The 20,641-nt window shown below is 42.1% G+C and overlaps 1 protein-coding gene across 1 annotated transcript in view; it reads left to right on the top strand.

Moving 5' to 3' along the window:
* The window catches only part of pcdh15b (protocadherin-related 15b), a 655,691-nt gene that overhangs the window by 146,487 nt on the left and 488,563 nt on the right, over nucleotides 1–20,641 (top strand). Inside the window, exons 6-7 of the mRNA XM_078222925.1 lie at nucleotides 5,665–5,775; nucleotides 13,849–14,019. Of these exons, the coding sequence (XP_078079051.1) occupies nucleotides 5,665–5,775; nucleotides 13,849–14,019 (282 nt within the window). The remainder of the gene's footprint in view (nucleotides 1–5,664; nucleotides 5,776–13,848; nucleotides 14,020–20,641) is intronic.

Here is a 20,641-nt window from a genome sequence, read left to right as displayed (position 1 = left end):
GCCTTGCTCCAACAGTCAGAGTCAGATATAAGATGATCCAATTCCCGCCACAAACGCATCTTGAGCGAGGTCATTCATGTTCTGGTCTGCCGACACTGCTTTGCAGTTACAGCCCCTGGCTAGCTGTAGAAGCTCGCACGCGTACTGTTCCGTCGTTTCGCCGGGCTGCCGTCGTCGAGTGGCTAAAAGATATTGAGCATGCATCTCGTTTGGCGGTTTAATGTAGCACTTCTTAAGAAGCTCGAGGGCCCCTTTGTAGTCGGTGGCCGCACGGATCGCTAAATATACAGCGTCGCTTACCCTCGCGTGGAGGACCCAGAGTCGGTCGTCGTCTGTGGTGACCGCTGCGGAGGCTGCGAGGTAGTCCTGAAAACATTTCAACCAGTGGTCGAAGGTGTTAGAGGCGCCCGCCGCACGTGGGCCCAGCGTAAGATGTTCGGGTTTTAACATTTGCTCCATACTCTCTGTATCGTTTTCCTTTTTTTTTAACGACGAGAGTTCAATTAATAGTAAATAAAATTGATGCGCGATATAACTCACGAGGCTAGAGATGCTCAAGGAAATAAAGGCATTTATTTACTATTACAATGAAGCTACCATATATAATACACGATCCCAGACTGAAAGGTCCCAGACAGAGCAGTGACCTTTATACCTCTCCCAGGAGGCGGAGCCCGACTGGGATGTACCATAATAACTATAATACAGGTAGAACAGCCCAACCCTAACCCCAACAGTAACAAGTAGAACAACCTAACCCTAACCCCAACAGCAACATATATACAGACTCATAGTACTGGCCAGACCCTGGCTCAGTACTACCTGGTGGGAACCAACGATGGTTCACCACAAGGAGCAAAGAGGTTATGCTGAGCTAATACAAGACACTAGTTAGACCTCTGCTGGAGTACTGTACACAGTTCCCAGTGCTACATAAGAATGTGAATGCATTGGAGAGAGTGCAGAAGAGGTTTACAGGAATGGTTCCAGGGATGAGAAACTTCAGTTATGAGGATAGGTTGGAGAGATTGAGACTGTTCTCTATGGAGTGATGAAGGCTGAGAGGAGACTTGATAGAGATGTTCAAAATCATGAGTGGGCTGGATGGAGTAGATAGGGAGAAATTGTTCCCGCTTGTAAAAAGATCAAGAGTGCACAGATTTGCAGAAGAAGCAAATGTGACATGAGAAAAACTCACACAGCAAGTGGTTCGGGGTTGGAATGTTTTGCCTGTAAGTGTGGTGGAGGCAGGTTCAATTGAGGCATTCAAAGAACAAAGAATAACACAGCACAGGCACAGGCCTTTCAGCCCTCCAAGCCTGCGCCAATCATGATGCCTGCCTAAACTAAAACCGTATGCATTACGGAGTCCGTATCCTTCATTCCCATCCTATTCATGTATTCATCCAGTTGTCCCTTAAATGCCGCTATCGTACCTGCGCCCACCACCTCCCAAAGCAGCACATTCCAGACATTCACTTCCCTCTGTGTAAAAAAACTTGCCTCGCACATCTCCTCTGAACTTTTCCCCATGCACCTTAAACCTATGTCCCCCAGTACTTGACTTTTCTACCCTAGGAAAGACCATCTGACTATCCACTCTGTCCATGTCACTCATAATCTTGTAGACCTCTATCAGGTCACCCCTCCACCTCCATTGTTCCAATGAGAACAAACTGAGTTTATTCAACCTCTCCTCATAGCTAATGCCCACCAGACCAGGCAACATCTTGGTAAACCTCTTCTGTAACCTCCCCAAAGCATCCACATCCTTCTGGTAGTGTGGCGACCAGAATTGTACACCGTATTCTATATGAGGCCTAACCAAGATTCTGTACAGCTGCAGAATGACCTGCCAATTTTTATACTCAATGCCACGACTGATGAAGGTAAGCATGGCCGTATGTTTTCTTGACTACCTTATCCACCTGCATTGCCACTTTCAGTGATTGGTGGACACGTACGCCCACATCTCTCTGCCTGTCAATACTCCCAAGGGTTCTACCATTTACTGTATAATTCCTACATGCATTGGACCTTCCAAAATGCATTATTTCACACTTGTCTGGACTAAACTCCATCTGCCATTTTGCTGCCCAAGTCTCCAACCAATCAATATCGTGCTATATCCTCTGACAATCCTCTTCACGATCCACCAATTTTTGTGTCATCTGCGAACTTACTAATCAGACCAACTACATTTTCCTCCAAATCATTTATATATGCTCCGAATAATAAAGGTCCCAGAACTGATCCCTGTGGAACACCGCATAATGTGGAGATGCCGGCGTTGGACTGGGGTAAAAACAGTAAGACGTCTCACAACACCAGGTTAAAGTCCAACAGGTTTATTTGGTAGCAAAAGCCACTGGCTTTGAAGGAGCAGCGCTCCGAAAGCTAGTGGCTTTTGCTACCAAATAAACCTGTTGGACTTTAACCTGGTGTTGTGAGACTTCTTACTGTGAACACCACATACACAGCCTTCCATTCAGAAAAGCAGCCCTCTACTGCTACCTTTGTCTTCTATGGCCAAAGCAGTTCTGTATCCATCTTGCCAGCTCTTCTTTGATCCCATGTGACTTCACCTTTCGCACCAGTCTACCATGAGGTACCTTGTCAAAGGCTTTACTGAAGTCCATGTATTCAACATCCACTGCCTTTCCCTCATCTATCATCTTTGTCACTTCCTCAATCAAGTTAGTGAGGCATGAGCTCCCCTTCACAAAACCATGCTGTCTATCACTAATAAGTCCATTTGTTTCCAAATGTGAGTAAATCCTGTCCCTAAGAATCTTTTCCAATAATTTCCCTCCCACTGACGTAAGGCTCACTGGCCTATAATTTCCTGGATTATCCCTGCTGCCCTTCTGAAAAAATGGAACAACATTGGCTATCCTCCAGTCCTCTGGAACTTCACCTGCAGCCAATGAAGATACAAAGATTTCTGTCAAGGCCCCAGCAATTTCTGCCCTTGCCTCCTTCAGTATTCTGGGGTAGATCCCATCAGGCCCCGGGGACTTAGCTACTTTAATGCTTTTGAAGACGCACAATACCTCCTCCTCTTTGATATTGACATGACCCAGAATATCTACACACCCTAGCCTAGGCTCCTCATCCATCAAGGCCCTCTCCTTACTGAATACTGAGGCAAAGTATTAATTTAGTATCTTGCCCATTTCCTCTGGTTCCATGCATAGATTCCCTCCACTACCCTTGAGTGGACCAACCCTTTCCCTGGCTACCATCTTGCTCTTTACATATGTATAAAATGCCTTAGGATTTTCCTTAATCCTGTTTGCCAAGGACTTTTCATGACCCCTTTTAGCCCTCCTAACTCCTTCCTTAGGTTCTTTCCTATGTTTTTTATATTCTTCAAGGGCTTCATCTGTCCTAAGCCTTTTAGACCTTATGAATACTTCCTTTTATTTTTTGACAAGGCTCATAATATCCCTCGTTTTCCAGGGTTCCCAATACTTGCCACATTTATCCTTCATCCTCACAGGCTCATGCCAGTCCTGAATTCCAATCAACTGACATTTGAAAGACTCCCACATGTCGGATGTTGATTTACCCTCCAACAGCCTTCCCCTATCTACTCGCTCCAGATCCTGCCGAATGTTGTTGTAGTTAGTCTTCCCTCAATTTAATTCAAGAGGACATTGGATGGTTATTTGAATAAAAACAATGTGCAGGAAAAGGCAGGGGAATGGCACGAAGTCAGACTCTCAGTTGGGGAGTTGGTGCAGACACAATGGGCCAAATGGCCTCCTCCTGCACCGTGATAGTTGTGATTCAGTGGTGGATGTCACAATCACAGGTACAGTGTTCGCTGAATTATTAACTTTTATAAAACACTGCTTCAGTATTAGTTGAATGTTGTATCTAATCCTGGGCATTACACTACAAGAAGCATAGAAATTATAGAGAGGGAGCAGAGATGGTAGAGTAGTTGAGTGGCTTCAGTTGCACGGACAGATGAAAGAAGCTGAGATTGCTCTCTTTACATCAGAAAAGGTCAAGGGCAATTTGATAGAGGCATTCCAGATTCAAAGTTCTTTTGATGGCATAGATGCAGGGAAGCTATTTCTACTGGCAGAAGGACTGATACAGATTTAAAATAATTGGCAAAAGAACCAAAAGCAAAATGAAGAATCAATTGTTTATACAGCAGACTGTTGTGACCTGAAATGGACTCCTGAAAGATCGATGGAAACAGATTTTCAATAGCAACTTTCAAAAGACAATTTTACCTATATTTGAAAGGGAAACATTGCAGACATATGAGGAAATGAGTGGGGAAGAGGGGCTAATTCAATAGCTCTTTCCGAGAACTGGCACAGGCCTGATGGGCCGAATGGTCACCCCCTATCCTGCAGGATTCAGTGTCAGCTGCCAGGGTCACGTCTCAAAATAGTTCTTAGCTACCAAGAGAATCGAAAGCCAGTGCCCGAAACTACTATCTATATTTGCTGAATTTCAACTGGAATTTCATTGGGCATCGTCTCCCAGCTTGGGAGAAAACTTGTGCGGATGCACGAAAATGGTTTGTGCTGATCTTGCACTGAAGTTACCATGGACGGTCATGCAAAAACCCCCAAGGAAATCCAAGTGATTGCCTTCAAACATTATTTGCCAGGCATTAAGTTTTCACTTTTAAAATCTTTCTTTGAGCTGATTTTTCTCTCAACTCAACTCCAAGCAGTGTCTGGCAGAGAACCAGCTTTGCAGGCTTGAAATCTGACCACTGTCTCTTTATTTTCAGAACTTAAATACAAATCCGTTTGAAGAATTGTGTGGACTATATTCATTTTAAGTATTAATGAAGAAATATAATTTTTATAGTTTTATATCTGGCGCCAAGTCATTTCAAATTAGTTATTTTTTTGCTAATGCTATGAATATGAGTCTTTTTTTTAGATAGAAATAAATTTTTGAAAAGATGATTAAGGCATCCAGCCATTACTATGGGACATGTTCAACGCCCTGGTTATAAATATCCATCTTTATTTTTTTAAGCAATTGGCTGGTTGATTGTGAAAAAAGGCATTGGGGGGAGGGGGAGGGGGGGGGGAATTTTCCCGTCCCGCCTGCCACAGGAATTGTAGTGGGCGGGGGGGGGGGGTGGGGGGGCAGACCCCTCAGGTCTGTTGACCTCGTGCATGATTTTTCAGTTTTCGGACGAGCACGGCTGGAAAATCCTGCCCCTGGTTTTTGTTCTGGAGCTTTCAGAAAAGATTGCCGTACTATATCAAAAGTTAATGAACAAGGTATTCTTGATTTTGGATTGGTAGAATGGTGTATTTTAGAGTTAATTAAACCACTCATTAAGCAAATAGAAAACTGGCGGTGTTCAATTCCCGTAGCAGCCGAGGTTATTCATGAAGGTCCCATCTTCTCAACCTTGCCCCTCACCTGAGGTGTGGTGATCCTCAGATTAAATCGCCACCAGTCAGCTCTCCCCCACAAAGGGGAGAGCAGCCTATGATCACCTGTGACCTTGGTGACTTTACCTGTTACTTTACATACCTTAAGTTGTGAGGTGATCGAATCATATTTTGTGAAATGTTAAGATAGAATGCATTGATCTAATTTGTTGTTGATGCCATTGAATAATATTTGACAGGAGGAAAATTAAAATGTTGATTTTTGTCTTTGTGTTCCTAGGAATCCAGTCGGACCTTTGGTATTCCGCTCACATTATCGGGAGCTGTGGTTTTAAGGAAAAGGCTAAATTATGAAGAGAAAACACGTTACCATGTCATTGTTCAAGCAAATGTAAGACATTTATTCGAAGAATTTCAATTACTCAGTGTATATTCATCGTAACAATTGCATACTGTCCAGTGGATTCAACACTATGAAATGTGGTATAACTTGTGTGTGCAGTTTAATTGATGTTGTCAGACTAACGGATGTTGAATTATTGCCTAAAAGCTTCAGAGCCACTTGCTGCTTTTAACAAAATATACTTTGATAAGTAATTGTGAAGCAGTGATAGCAAACAAAGCAGTTAGTGGAAAATAAGTATTTCAGCAGTGAATAGAATTCTCAAAATCAAGTGCATACAAGATTTTCCTGGAACAATTTTAACTGACACATCTACACATCTATTTGAGAATGATTGTGCTTTGAAATATGGATCATGTAAACGGTTGACATTTCAACTGTCTAAGACAATTTTTGCAACAACATGAGTTTTAGTGCCATTGTGAGCCATTTTATTATTTCTCATATTCATATTGAAAAGTCTTCTGAAAATACAATTGAGCTTAAGATGTATAATTCATACAGGGCAGGATTTTCCGAATGGTGGATTTTTCCAATCTATCACCCCTAGTGTTGATGAGAAATGCATCCCTCTCGATATCAGTTGCTCCGCAAACAGTTAACATTCAGTTGGTAAAGAGTGAGACTCCCCCACACCTCCAACCCCCACCTCTGGAAGAAACCTGCCTTAGATAGCTGCCAACTGATCCATTTCTGGGCCCTGCCGACCCAGAAGTGGCAGGTTTGAGCGGTGGCCACTGCTGGAGGCTAAACTTAAGGTAATCCAGGGCAAACTGGCTGACACACCTCATCGAGCAGGATGAAGTAGGCGGGGGGGGGGGGGGGGGGGGGGTAGGGGAAGAGAGGAGGTCCCCCTACTTGCCTGACACCAGCTCACCCTGTAAAAGCTGCTGATTTGATTTATTATCGTCACGTGTATTGATATACAGTGAAAAGTATTGTTTCTTCTGTACTATACAGACGACAAAGCATACCGTACATAGAGTACATAGGGGAAAAGTAAAGGAGAGAGTGCAGAATGTAGTGTTCCAGTCATAACTAAGGTGTAGAGAAAGATCAACTTAATATGAGGTAGGTCCATTCAGCAGCAGGGAAGACTTGGGTATCTTTTTCCCGACGGAAGAAGGGGGCGTGGGGTCCTCGCTGGATTATGCTGGTCTTCTCACATGATCCTTCCTTTGCCACGGGTAAAATGGTGGTGGGGTGCACAGAGAGGCATGCAAGTGGCTAATAATAAGTTCAAAGAAATGCCCACCTTCTCCACCACCTTCCATTAAATGGAGGCAGATCAGGGTGGGTGCGTAGGCAATGGGCAGGCCACTCATTGCATTTTACAAGCCACCCACCCTCCTCCAACCTTCAAAACAGCCAGCGATGGACCATAAAGTTTTTTGACATTATCACTTGACACCAAATATCATTTAGCTGTGAAGAGTCACAGCTTAACAAAAAGCCAGTAGTAATACCTATGTTTACAACTCCTCACCTCCAACAATAAGTGTGGGGAGCCAGCGGACTTCTTTGTCACTAAGATTGAGAATGCCCAATTAGTTGCCTCTGTCCGCTGGGCAAAACATAACTGGGAATTTTAAAAATGGAAGCCAGACTAGAAGGCAATAAACTTCTGAATGCAAGTCTTCTTGAAGCAAAACCTGAAGAAATTCAATTACACTGGAGCCTCATCCCAAAAAAAAACAGATGGTGAGAAAACTGAACTTGGAAAATAAAAAAAACTGTTAGACAATTACAGTATAAATTTTTATGGGATGCAAAAATGAGTGTAATTACACATGTTCATATTTCTCTTGCTACCTTGAAAGCAATGTAAAAATATATATATCATTAAGATCTTATTTGTTACCATTATGGTGGAGATGTGTTATGCCCTGTAAAGGCATGCCATGTTTGTAAGTTTCATTATGGGCTCTGTGTTTGTATAGAGTTTTTGGAGCTGTCTTTTATTTAAAATGGATACTGATGAGCTGTTAAAATAGTTGCCAAGGGGCAGGTGACCTTTGCAACTTCAACACAGACGATTGAAGCTTCTGGAAAGTTTCTAATTGCATTGCTCTGGTTGGGGGCCTTCTTGTGGAATGAGCATGTCAAGGCAAATGCAATCTAGAATGTAGAATTCTCACTTGCTATTGTTTGGGGATTTATCCAAAACACAGATCGAAACTCCATGTCTCTGAGTTCGATCCCTAACAATAAGGGCTGGTCATAAATCAATTTTCCTGAGTAAAAATGAACTCACCCATTTTGTCCATTTTATGGCACTGGCTTTCAGCTCAGCCACTCTGAGTGGTCATGTGACTGAAACAGGCCGGAGATAACAAGTTTTTATCTGAAGACCCAAAAAGACCTTGGCAGTCTGCAGAAAACACTGAAAGAGATAGCAACTGCAGCAAAAGGCTGTGTCATCTTTGCCTTTAAGGGAATATAACGTTTCCTCAGCTCCACCTCCACAGATGGAGTAGGTTTGTGATGAAAATGGATTTCTAACGTTTATGATTATCTTTATTTATTTCTAATATGTATTTTGGTGGTATACTTGGCACTGACAAATATATAGGAACATTTTTAATCACTTTCATTTGATCGTGTTGGCTTTTCAGCACAAGATCAGAGAACCTGAAGCACAAGAAATAGTAGTAGGAGTAGTCCATATGGTTTGTCAAGCCTGCTCTGCCATTCAGTGGCTGAGCTTGGGCTTCATTTCATTTTCCCACCCATTCCCCATATCCTTTAATTCCCTGCGAGGCTATCCCTGCCTTACATTTATCCAATGATGGAGCATCCACAATCCTCTGAAGTAGAGAATTCTAAAGATCCACAATCCTGAGTGAAATAATTTCTCCTCATCTCAGTCCTGAAATATTGACCCTCTATCCTGATACTGTTCCACCATGTTTTAGATTCCCAAACCAGTGGAAACATCTTATCAATTTCTACCTTATCAAACCACCTCAAGAGATTTTATAGGTTTCAGTGAGGCCACCTCTCATTATTCTAAACTTCAGAGAATATAAGTTTAATTTACTCAACCTCTCATCACTGCCTCATCCCAGGGACCAATCAAGTGAAACTTCATTGTAAGGCCTCCAATGCAAGTATATATTTTCTCAAAAGTGGTGATCAAAATGCACACAGTATTCCAGATGCGATCTTACCAAAACCCTGTACAACTCTGCCAAGACCTATTTATTCCTGTGCTCCAAACCACTTGCAATAAAGACCAACATTCCATTTGCCTTCTTAATTGCTTGCTGCACCTGCACGCAAACATTCTACATTCCTTGTACAAAAATGCCCAAATCCTTTTGAACATTAACACTTGTAAGTTTCACAACTTTAAAATAAAATTCTGCTTTTCTATTCTTACGACCAAAGTGAATAATGTCACACTTCTCTACATTATAGTACATCTGCCAACTTGTTGTCCACTGACTTAATCTGTCTGTATCTCTGCAGCCTCTTTGTATTCTCCCCACAGCTTACCTTCCCACCTAGCTTGGTATCGTCATCAAACTTAGATATATTACTTTCTGTCTCTTCATCTTAGTCACTGATGTAAATTGTAAATACCTGAGGCTCTGGCACTGATCATAGAATCCCGTCTTGGAATCCCGCCTTGGAATCCCGTCTTGGAATCGTATCCTTGAGGCATTCCACTATTTACTGATCATCAACTTGAAAAAGCTCATCAATGTCCGCTCTCTCCTTTCTATCCATTGACCAATCCTTTACATGTGCTAAAATACTAATACCAGCTCCCTGAGTGAATTTTATTTGAAAGTGTCAGGCTCCACAGCAACACAAATCAGTTTTCATGCCAGACCTTGAGCCTCTCAGAGAAGAAAAAAACCGTGAAAAAAAACACCCTTGATCGCTTTGAAACCGTCTTTCTTTAATGACGATTCAATATAAATCATTTATCCATATTTGTGCCACTAGTTTATCTGTCTTATTGTGGATTCTTCACTATATTCAAAAATAACAAATTCAATTTTTAATTTCAATTCTCTGCTATGTACAAATTTTGTTAAACCCTGTTCTTTCTCCGCTTGTCTTTACCCACATTGTTATACTGTTCTGATGCCTTGACCTTTCTCTTTGGATTTCTAAATCTCCCTTAATCCAGATCCTCCCCTAATTCTGTTAGTTTAAAAGCCCTGGTTATAAGGTTGGCCAAGATACTGGTCCCAGCTAAATTCAAGTGGAGTCCATCCCAATGGACTCACTCTTCCCTGAATAGTGATGCCAGTGTTCATCAAATGCCAGTGAATCAAAACCTCTCATTCCTGCACCACTGTTGGAGCCATGCATTTAATTCTATGTCTAGTTGACCCAATGCCAGTTTGCACATGGCTCGGGTAATTATTAAGAGATGGTTACCTTTGATGTTCTGCATTTTAATTTGGCCCCTAACTCCTCAAATTCTCTTTTGTTGGTTCCCCACTTGGACATTTCCGACAATGGCAGTGGTTTGCTATTGGCCACCAACGGGATCTTCCAATCCTGTTGAAGTCAATGGCCATTTGTGTTGCTTGCCGGCCACACCATCGGGGACCACACCGCGGGGTGGGGGTTGCCTTTGGTAGGACTGGAAGACTCTACCACCGGGAAGGGCCAGAAAATCCTACCCTATGTCTCATTCACTGGTTAGCTCAGTTTTCTTGGACCGTTATTATCACCAACTACTTTCAGCTGATTGACAGATAACAGCCAATCCAGGCAGCTCTGTCTTTAACTAGGCTATTCAACTAACAATGTTTGAAAGTAATTTAAACTTAAGAAGAGCTGACCAGAACTTACCACCTGAATCAGATTCCCAACTGCTCACTCAATCTACATCTCAGACAGGTGTAGTTGTCTCTTGTCTGTGCACCCCTCACTCCAAAGTTAGGTTCACCTCAAATCGAATTTTCACAGACTTTTGGATAGTCTAAAAAGCATTGCACAAGATGGTCACTGTGGTAAACCACTGTTAGCTTATTGCCTGTGTGTGTGACATGCCTGGACATGCCCCTGCCGGCCCTGCCTGGGACTCCTCCCCCCCTGGTCCAGGTATAAAGGTGACAGCTCCCCACCCCCTGCCTCAGTCTCTGGACCAGTTCATCGGCATAGGTGTGCTCCAAGTCTTTTGCTAATAAAAGCCTATTTGTTCTTGCATACAAACTAGTCTTTGCTTGATTGATAGTGCATCAGTCACCTTGCTCCAAAATGCATTAATTTTACTGGTGAGTTGATATAGCTTGTTTATAGGCTTTTGAGGAGGCTTTAAAAAGCAAACTGGGTTTTTTGGGTGCAAGAAATCCAATCAGTATGTTTTAAAAGCATTTGAATGTATAAGAAACTCACAACTGTACATCAGTATCACTTGCAAATGGGTTTGTATATTGTCTCTAAGTCATTTTCAGTCATTTAGGATTGGGCTTCTCAAAGGTGGTGGACTAGACTGTCTAAAAAGGCTTATTTTGTGTAATAACCCAATTTTCAATTGTATTAATCAACCTTCGCAAAGTTACCATTCTCATATATCATACTTTTAAACACTATTAAATCCTAAAACATTGCCTGCTTGTCCTGTTTCAGGGTTAACTTCACATTCAAAGATATGCGAATGAGTTAGAGCAGAAGTTTGAAGGGGTAAAAAGCACTTCTAATACCAATGCCATTGCGGGTAAAATTTGCACCTGGATTTTGTCCAAAGTGAAATCTAATATATCAAGCAAAGCAGGGAAAAAAAACGTATCATCTGCGTGACTCATCTGCTTCTGAACTAAAGTATGCAATCAGAATATTTGAGCGTGATGAACATGCAATGGATGACAGTTCATCAAAGTGGGATATACATAAATATTAAAGATCTTACATCAGCATGCATTTCTTGTCTCAGACTTTTCTATTATAAATTCTTGTATGCACATTTATAATAGAAGCTGCCTCTGTAAACTCTTAATTATGCTCTCATGCAGTGTTGTGGCACTGTAGTATCTCAGTTTTATGTCTCCCAGTTCCTGAGCCTGTACTGCAGAAAAATGGTTGTGCTTCAACTAGCTCTATTTCCCTGCTCCCCAAGCTACTATTTGGCTATTTAGTTATGAATAATATCAAATCAAAGTATTCATCCAAAGTAAGGACAGATGAACATTACGCTCATCCTCTAACCTCCTTGGATCTGAAGATTACACTTTGTCTTCACTTCCCATCTACAGTGTCATTGGAGATGGGGCTCAACTACTGCATCACATGGTGGCCCAGTGGTTAACACTGCTACCTCACAGTGCCAGGGACCTGGGTTCGATTCCTGGCTTGGGTCACTGTCTGTGCGGCGACTGCATGTTCTCCCCGTGTCTGCGTTGGTTTCATCCGGGTGCTTTGGTTTCCTCCCACAGTCTGAAAGACATGCTGGTTAGGTGCATTGCCATGCTAAAAATTCTCCCTCAGTGGACCTGAACAGGCATCGGAGGACTGTGGCCATGAGGGTATTTTCACAGTAACTTCATTGCAGTGTTAATGTAAGCCTACTTGTAACGCTAATAAGTAAACTTTAAACAAAGGCAAAGAACTGTCATAGCAAACGATTAAGTTTTGTGTCAGAATTGTCAACCTTGAGCCAGTGCCCTGACAAAGTGAGACGGCGCTTGAGTCAAAGGTTGGGTATGAGGTTAGCAGAGGATCTGTATATTGAGTGTGGTTGGGCTTGGACTGCAGTGGTCCTCTCGGAGATCTCACAGAAATTGCAGCACAGATACAACCAATTTATGCTGATGTTTATCCTTCACACAAGAAAGCCCGTGTAACCTGGCCTGTTTCGGCATCTCTTCATTCTCCTTTCCCTCAACAAATTCTAAATAATTATTGAATGTTACCATGGTCTCTGCTTTATTTGCTATTTCTGGTTGTGCAATTCAAAACCCAACAAACATTTCCCCTACTTTCCATCTTGAAGATGGATACAGGTACTGTGATGTGTCTGTCTGAGTGAGGCTCGTGGACCAATGTACTTTCCTGGATCTACAGTTGTGCATGTGTTTGTGGTGTTAGTAGACACACAGGTTGCCTTTTCTTTCTTCTACGAACAAAATATTTTAGTTGTTCTTGGAATTAAAATCAATAAGACGAGCAAAGTCATGTGATAATCTTGAATACTTTGATGACTGTTACAATATAGGGTGAGGGAGAGGAGAAAATCTAAAGATCGGATACTAGATATATTTATATCATAAATATTTATATTTTGTTTGGAACTTCACTGAAAAGGGTGATGCATTTCCACTATGTGGGTAGATCCAGAAACTGAGGAAAATTGTAAATCTTCGGAGGATTGCTGGAGGGTGAGAAGAGAATTCAAGTCCAAATTTTGGCCAGAAATTGGAGCTGAATTTTGACATAGCTTTTGGATGCTCAGGGGGTTTCCAAAAAACTATTGTGATGCACGCGTAGCAACTCCATAGTTACAACAAACCGTGCATGTATAATACGGATGATTGCTAGGTTTAGTCGGGCGAGGGCTACCATGGCAACTGTATGAAATATGATTTCTGCTTTGGTTTTCTTTGTTTTGTAGCATCTGATTGATTGTGATTTGGTCATTTTTCTTTGTATCAGCCAACAAAAACAGTCTAGGGAACAGGAAAAAACAAAAGACTACAATTTTCAAATCAGAAAGAGAAAATTATAGACACATCTGATGCAACAGACAGGTGAAGCTAGGTAGCACACACTGATGCAAATACTCTCCCACAATTAAATGATTATGACATCAGCTTATCAACATTTGCTATAGCTGTTCTAGCTGATAATTAAGGACAATAATATTGCATTGAGAAGAACAAATATGCCAATATGGAACTTGCTACCACAAAGAATAGTTGAAGTGCATTTAAAGGGAAGTTAAATGGGTATGCAAGGGAAAATGAAATAAAACAATATGATGATAGGGATAGATGACGTAGGGAGGGGAGAAGCTTGTATGGAGCATTATGACTGGCATAGACCATTGTGCTGAATGTCATGATTTTGTAACACATTCAGATTTTCTTAATCAATTTGTAGGACCGAGCTCCGAATCCAAATAATAGAAGAACCAGCACAACAACACTGACCGTCGATGTACTTGATGGAGATGACCTTGGCCCAAAATTCCTCCCATGTGAATTGGTCAATAATACAAGGGATTGTCGGCCTCTTACGTATAAGGCTAATTTGCCTGAGCTCACCGATCCAGTAAGTGTGCATTATACATGATTGCACCTTGTCTATTGTTTGCACCTTGTCTATACTTGCTGCATAATATTACTATGTCAAAATCTGGAGGACTGCTTTGAATACTTTAATGTAAATGAATTATTGAGATGATGCATGCTTGATTGCATGAGTCTTAATGAATCAATGTTTCCCTCACAATGGATGACTTTTTACCCACACAATTATTCTCAGCAAAGTTTTTGCTCCCAATTTGCAAAAATGTTTGATTAAGATAACCTTTATCTGTATGTAATATCTTTAACCATTAACATGCAAATACATAATCTGTCATTGATTGGTATTTTTGAAAGGGCAATAATGATGTACAGTGCTTCCATTTAAGCAATAACCATTGATATCTTCTACGTCAATGTCCCGATGCACAGCAAGAGCAGGTAGCAGGAATATTGACACCACAAAGTCATGGGCCAGGGATGTACAGTCCCACTCTGTACAGTCTCTGCATGCACTAGAAAGAATTATGGCAGAAAATTCTGACCATCTTTGACTTTGTCTTAACTTCTCTCTTGGAGTCGAGGCTCCAAGTAACCCTGTTATTCAGAATGAAATAGATGGAGAGGAAATGAAAACCTTGTTACCTTGATCCTATTAGCTTTTCAATAATCCTTTCTCTGACTTTGATTATTTCTAATGCCTAAGTTGAATGACTTTAGGAATTCCAAATCACTGCAGTCTACTCTGGTCAGAAATGTTAATTAAGCTGTCTATCTTTGGATTCCTTTTACTTAAGTCCTGCTGGGCATTCAGAAGTACATAAAAGTTGTTAGTTGATAAGTTAAGCTTGTAGCTGTCTAAATGCTGTCTAAATGCACTGTTTTTGGGACTTGTTTTGCATATTTATGTTAATATTCCTGAAAGAAACTAGTATTAATTAGGAATATGCAATATTCTAGACTTTTCCACATTCATTATGATCTTGGCTGATCATCAAATTCAATATCTTGATTCCCCCCTCACCCCCCACCCAGTATCCCTTGATCCTTTTAGCACCAAGAGCCATATCTAATTTATTCTTGAAATCAGACAACGTTTTGGCCCCATCTGCTCTCTATGGTAGTGAATTCCACACATTCACACTTTCTATGCTGTAGATTATTAGTAGATCAGATATGTAGTTTCCTGCTGTATTAGTAACAGGTGTCATCTGGAAAACATGCACATGGTAAATCCTTGGTATTGGCTATTTTTGGTCTTTTGAAAAAAACTAATACATATTTATTTGGTGATGAGCTGCTCATGGCCTTTGAAGGAAACAATGCAAGTTACTCCTTATTTGCAGTGGGCTAGTAAAATATCTGGCAATCTCTGGGCATGCATTCTGTTCATGTTAGTCATGCTGTGTATCATTGTACAGGATCTAGAAATAACTTCAGAACAAATTTCTCAAGCCCTCACCAATGGAGTTGCAGTCCAAACTAAAAATGAAAAGTTAGTAAAACAGAAAATACTGGAAATGCTCAGCAGGCTAAGCAGCATGGGTCAACGACCTTTTCTCAGATCTAGAAAAGTGAAGAGACAGCAGGTTTTAAGCAAATGCAGAGACGTGGAGGGGGAGAGGGAAAAAAACAAAAGGGAAGGTCCGTGATAGAGTGGAAGATAGAAATCAAATTAAATGGCAAGGCAAAAGAAGAGGAATAGAACAAGAAAAGTAACAGAAGATGGGCTGAGATGGTGTAAACAGGAATAACAAAATTATTACCAACTGCTATTGTCTCAAAAATGGGAGCAGTGGTTATGATTTTTTTACTCAATCGTGGGACATGGGTATTGCTGGCAGGCCAGCGTTTATTGCCCATTCCTAGTTGCCCTGGAGAAGGTAGTGGTGAGCTGCTTTCTTGAAACGCTGCAGTTCTCGTGCTGTGGGTTGACCTACAGTGCCATTAAGGAAGGAATTCCAGGACTTTGACTCAGCGACTGCGAAGGAACGCAATATATTTCCAAGTCAGGATGGTGAGTGGCTTGGAGGGGGACTTGCAGGTGGTGGTGTTCCCATGTATCTGCTGCCCTTATCTTCTCGATGGAAGTGGCCGTGGGTTTGGAAGATGCTGTCTGAGGATCTTTGGTGAATTTCTGCAGTGCATATTGTAGATAGTATGCACTGATCCTTTTGAGTGTCGGTGGTGGAGGGAGTGGTTGTTTGTGGATGTGGTGCCAATCAAGCAGGCTGCTTTGTCCTGGATGATGTCAAGCTTCTTGAGTGTCATTGGAGCTGCACCTATCCAGGCAAGTGGAGAGTATTCCATCACACTCCTGACTTGTGTCTTGTAGATGGTGGACAGGCCTTGGGGAGTCAGGTGGTGAGTTACTCTCTGCAGTATTCCTAGCCTTTGACCTGCTCGAGTAGCCACTGGGTTTATGTGAAGAGTCCAGTTGAGTTTCTGGTCAATGGTAACCCCAAGAATGTTGACAGTGGGGGAATTCAGTGATGGTAACACCATTGAATGTCAAGGGGCGGTGGTTTGAGTGTCTCTGATTGGTGATGGCTGTTGCCTGGCATTTGTGTGGCGCAAGTGTTACTTGCCACTTGTCAGCCCAAGCCTGGATATGGTCCAGATCTTGTTGCATTTGAACATGGACTGCTTCAGTATCTGAGGAGTCGCGAATGGTGCTAAACACTGTGCAATCATCGGCAAATATCCCCACTTCTGATCTTATGACGGAGGGAAGCAGCTGAAGATTGTTGGGCCTAGGACACTACCCGAGTGACTCCTGCAGAAATTTCCTGGAGCTGAGATGACTGCAACAGCCACAACCAACTTCCTATGCGCCAGGTATGACTCCAACTAGCGGACAGTTTGCTCCCTGATACCCATTGATTGTAGTTGTGCTAGGGCTCCTTGATGCCACACGCTTTCACTCCCACCTCACCTCTGGTATTCAGCTCTTTCACACCTGAAATTGTTGAATTTAGTGTTGAGATTGGAAGACTGAAAAGTGCCTATTTGATAAGGTGTTTTTCTTTGCACTTATGTTGTACTTCATTAGAACAGCAAAGGAGGCTAAGGTCAGAATGAGGGAGTGAGGGAGAATTAAAATGATAGGTGACCAGACACTTGCATATTAAAGAGGTATATTCTGTAAAGTGGTCACCCAATCTTTGTTTGGTCTCCCCAGAATAAAAGAGACTGCATTATGAGCAGCAAAAACAGTATACGAAGTTGAATGAAAGTACAATTAAGTATAATTAAATACAACTAAATTGCTGTTTTCCCTGAATGTAGTGTTTGGGGCCCTGGATGGTGGGAAGGAATGAGGAAAAAGGGCGTTTGTTGCATCACCTACACTTGAAAGTCTCATTGGAAAGGGAGGGTGTGTTGTGGGTGATGGAAGAGTGGACCAGGGTGTTATGGAGGAAATAGTCCTTTTGGAATACTGAACGGGTTGGGGAGAGAAAGGGAAAAACAATTGGTGGTGGCATTATGTTGGAGGTAGCAGAAATCATAGAATCATAGAAACCCTACAGTACAGAAAGAGGCCATTCGGCCCATCGAGTCTGCACCACCCACAATCCCACCCAGGCCCTACCTCCATATCCCTACATATTAACCCACTAATCCCTCTAACCTATGCATCTCAGGACACTAAGGGCAATTTTTAGCATGGCCAATCAACCTAACCCACACATCTTTGGACTGTGGGAGGACACTGGAGCACCCGGAGGAAACCCACGCAGATACGAGGAGAATGTGCAAACTCCACACAGACAGTGACCCAAGCCGGGAGTCGAACCCAGGTCCCTGGAGCTGTGAAGCAGCAGTGCCAACCACTGTGCTACCGTGCCGCCCGCTGAGATGGCAGAGGATGATCTGTTAAATGCAGAAGGTGGTAGGATGGAAGGTGAAGACAAGGGAACCAAATCATGGTTCTTGGAGGAAAAGGAAGGGTGGAGGGCAGACGTGTGGGAAATGGAATGGACATGGTTAAGGGTCCTGCACAAACCACGATAGTTTGTGGGAAATTCTTGGTTGAGGAAGATGGAAGACGAAGGAAGCACTTGTATGAAAGTGGCCTTGTCAGAACAGATGTGACAGAAACAAACAAATTAGGAGAATGAATGGAGGAGATTAATGGAATGAAAAGATTAACTAAACATCGGAAACAAAAAACAAATTGCCCACATGCTAGAGAAAAACAATTATGATACAAGTCTTGTTTCTAAAAGAAAATCAAAACTGAACAAAGAACAATTATTAATCATTGATTGATTTGAAAAACTCCAATGTCAGCCACAATGATATCCTTAGTAATTGGCAATGGTAATAGTCCACAATGTTAGCCAGAAATACAAATGAAATTAAATTGTTATTGATTGCTTGACCCTTAATCCACTGATTTTTAACTTCATTTGCAAAGTAAATGATTACTCACTGTTCTTTATTCTGTAATTTCCGCTGTAATCTATCATTATATACATGATTACTATCAGAATCATCAGTTTCAGATAGGACTGTTTTGTGTTCGCAGTGCAGATAAAATTTATATGAGGCAGATTGTATTTTTGATTTACGTCCATTTGTATTTGGAGGAATTGGATGGGATGCGATTATGATGGGGAACACTTGGGTGAAATGTATTTAACGACTGAAATTTTCAGCTGCACAAAGTTTCATAGAATCCCTACAATGCAGAAGGAGGCCATTCGGCCCATCGAGTCTGCACTGATCATAATCCCACCCAGCCCATAGCCCCACATATTTACCCTGTTAGTCCCCCTGACACTAAGGGTCAATTTAGTATGGTCAATCAACCTAACCCGCACATCTTTGGACTGTGCGAGGAAACCGGAGCACCCGAAGGAAATGCATGCAGACACGGGGAGAATGTGCAAACTTCACACAGACAGTGACCCAAGCCAGGAATTGAACCCAGGTCCCTGGCGCTGTGAGGCAGCAGTGCTAATCACCGTGTTGCTTTCAGCATAGAGTATTGCAATATAATGCAGCTGTAACTGAATCGCATGAAATATTATTGGCCCCTTATTGAGTTGCAGATTTATGTCAAATCCTGTGAAGTGGGCATAGTTGAGAGGGAAAAGAAACATTCCTCAGATTTCACTGGCAAAGGGGAACAACACTATTCAGCTTATAGAGGTCTACAGCATGGAAACAGGCCCTTCGACCCAACTTGTCCATGCCGTCCTTTTTTTTTTAAACCCCTAAACTAATCCCAATTGCCCGCATTTGGTCCATATCCCTCTATACCCATCATACCCATGTAACTATCTAAATGCTTTTTAAAAGATAAAATTGTACCCGCCTCTACTACTACCTCTGGCAGCTCGTTCCAGACACTCGCCACCCAATGTGTGAAAAAAGTGCCCTTCTGGACACTTTTGTATCTCTCCCCTCTCACCTTAAACCTATGCCCTCTAGTTTTACACTCCCCTACCTTTGGGAAAAGATATTGACTATCTACCTTGTCTATGCCCCTCATTATTTTATAGACCTTTATAAGGTCACTCCTCAGTCTCCTACGCTCCGGAGAAAAAAGTCCCAGTCTATTCAGCCTCTCCTTTTTCACTCAATCCATCAAATCCCGGTAGCATCCTAGTAAATCTTTTCTGTACTCTTTCCAGTTTAATAATATCCTTTCTATAATAGGGTGACCAGAATTGCACACAGTATTCAAGTGTGGCCTTACCAATGTCTTGTACAACTTTAATGAGACGTCCCAACTCCTGTATTCAATGTTCTGACCGGTGAAACCAACATGCCGAATGCCTCCTTCACCACTCTGTCCACCTGTGACTCCACCTTCAAGGAGCTATGAACATATACCCCTAGATCTCTTTGTTCTATAACTCTCCCCAACGACCTACCATTAACTGAGTAAGTCCTGCCCTGGTTCAATCTACCAAAATGCATTACCTCGCATTTGTCTAAATTAAACTCCATCTGCCATTCGTCAGCCCACTGGCCCAATTGATCAAGATCCCGTTGCAATTGGAGATAACTTTCTTCACTGTCCACTATGCCACCAATCTTGGTGTCATCTGCAAACTTAATAACTATGTCCCCTATATTCTCATCCAAATCATTAATATAACTGACAATTAACAGTGGGCCCAGCACTGATCCCTGAGGCACACCGCTGGCCACAGGCCTCCAGTTTGAAAAACAACTCTACAATCACCCTCTGGCTTCTGTCAAGAAGCTAATTTTGTATCCATTTAGATACCTCACCCTGGATCCCGTGAGATCTAACTTTATGCAACAGCCTACCATGCGGTACCTTGTCAATGGCCTTGCTAAAGTTCCTGTAGACAATATCAACTGCACTGCCCTCATCTACCTTCTTGGTTACCTCTTCAAAAAACTCAATTAAATTTGTTAGACATGATTTTCCACTCACAAAGCCATGCTGACAGTCCCTAATCAGTCCTTGCATCTCTAAATGCCTGTAGATCCTGTCTCTCAACATACCTTCCAACAATTTACCCACCACAGATGTGAGGCTCACTGCCCTGTAGTTCCCAGGCTTTTCCCTGGTGTAACAGGTGTATTATGTTGATCAAGCTGCAGTGCACCCCCTCAAATCTTGGTGTATCTTTAGTGAATTGAGCACCTCACCAAGGCTTGGT

This window comes from Mustelus asterias, chromosome 11 (assembly GCF_964213995.1).
Source record: "Mustelus asterias chromosome 11, sMusAst1.hap1.1, whole genome shotgun sequence".
NCBI classification, from domain to species: Eukaryota; Metazoa; Chordata; class Chondrichthyes; order Carcharhiniformes; family Triakidae; genus Mustelus; species Mustelus asterias.
Note: the sequence above shows the minus strand (reverse complement) of the source record. Positions and strands in the feature narration are given on the sequence as shown.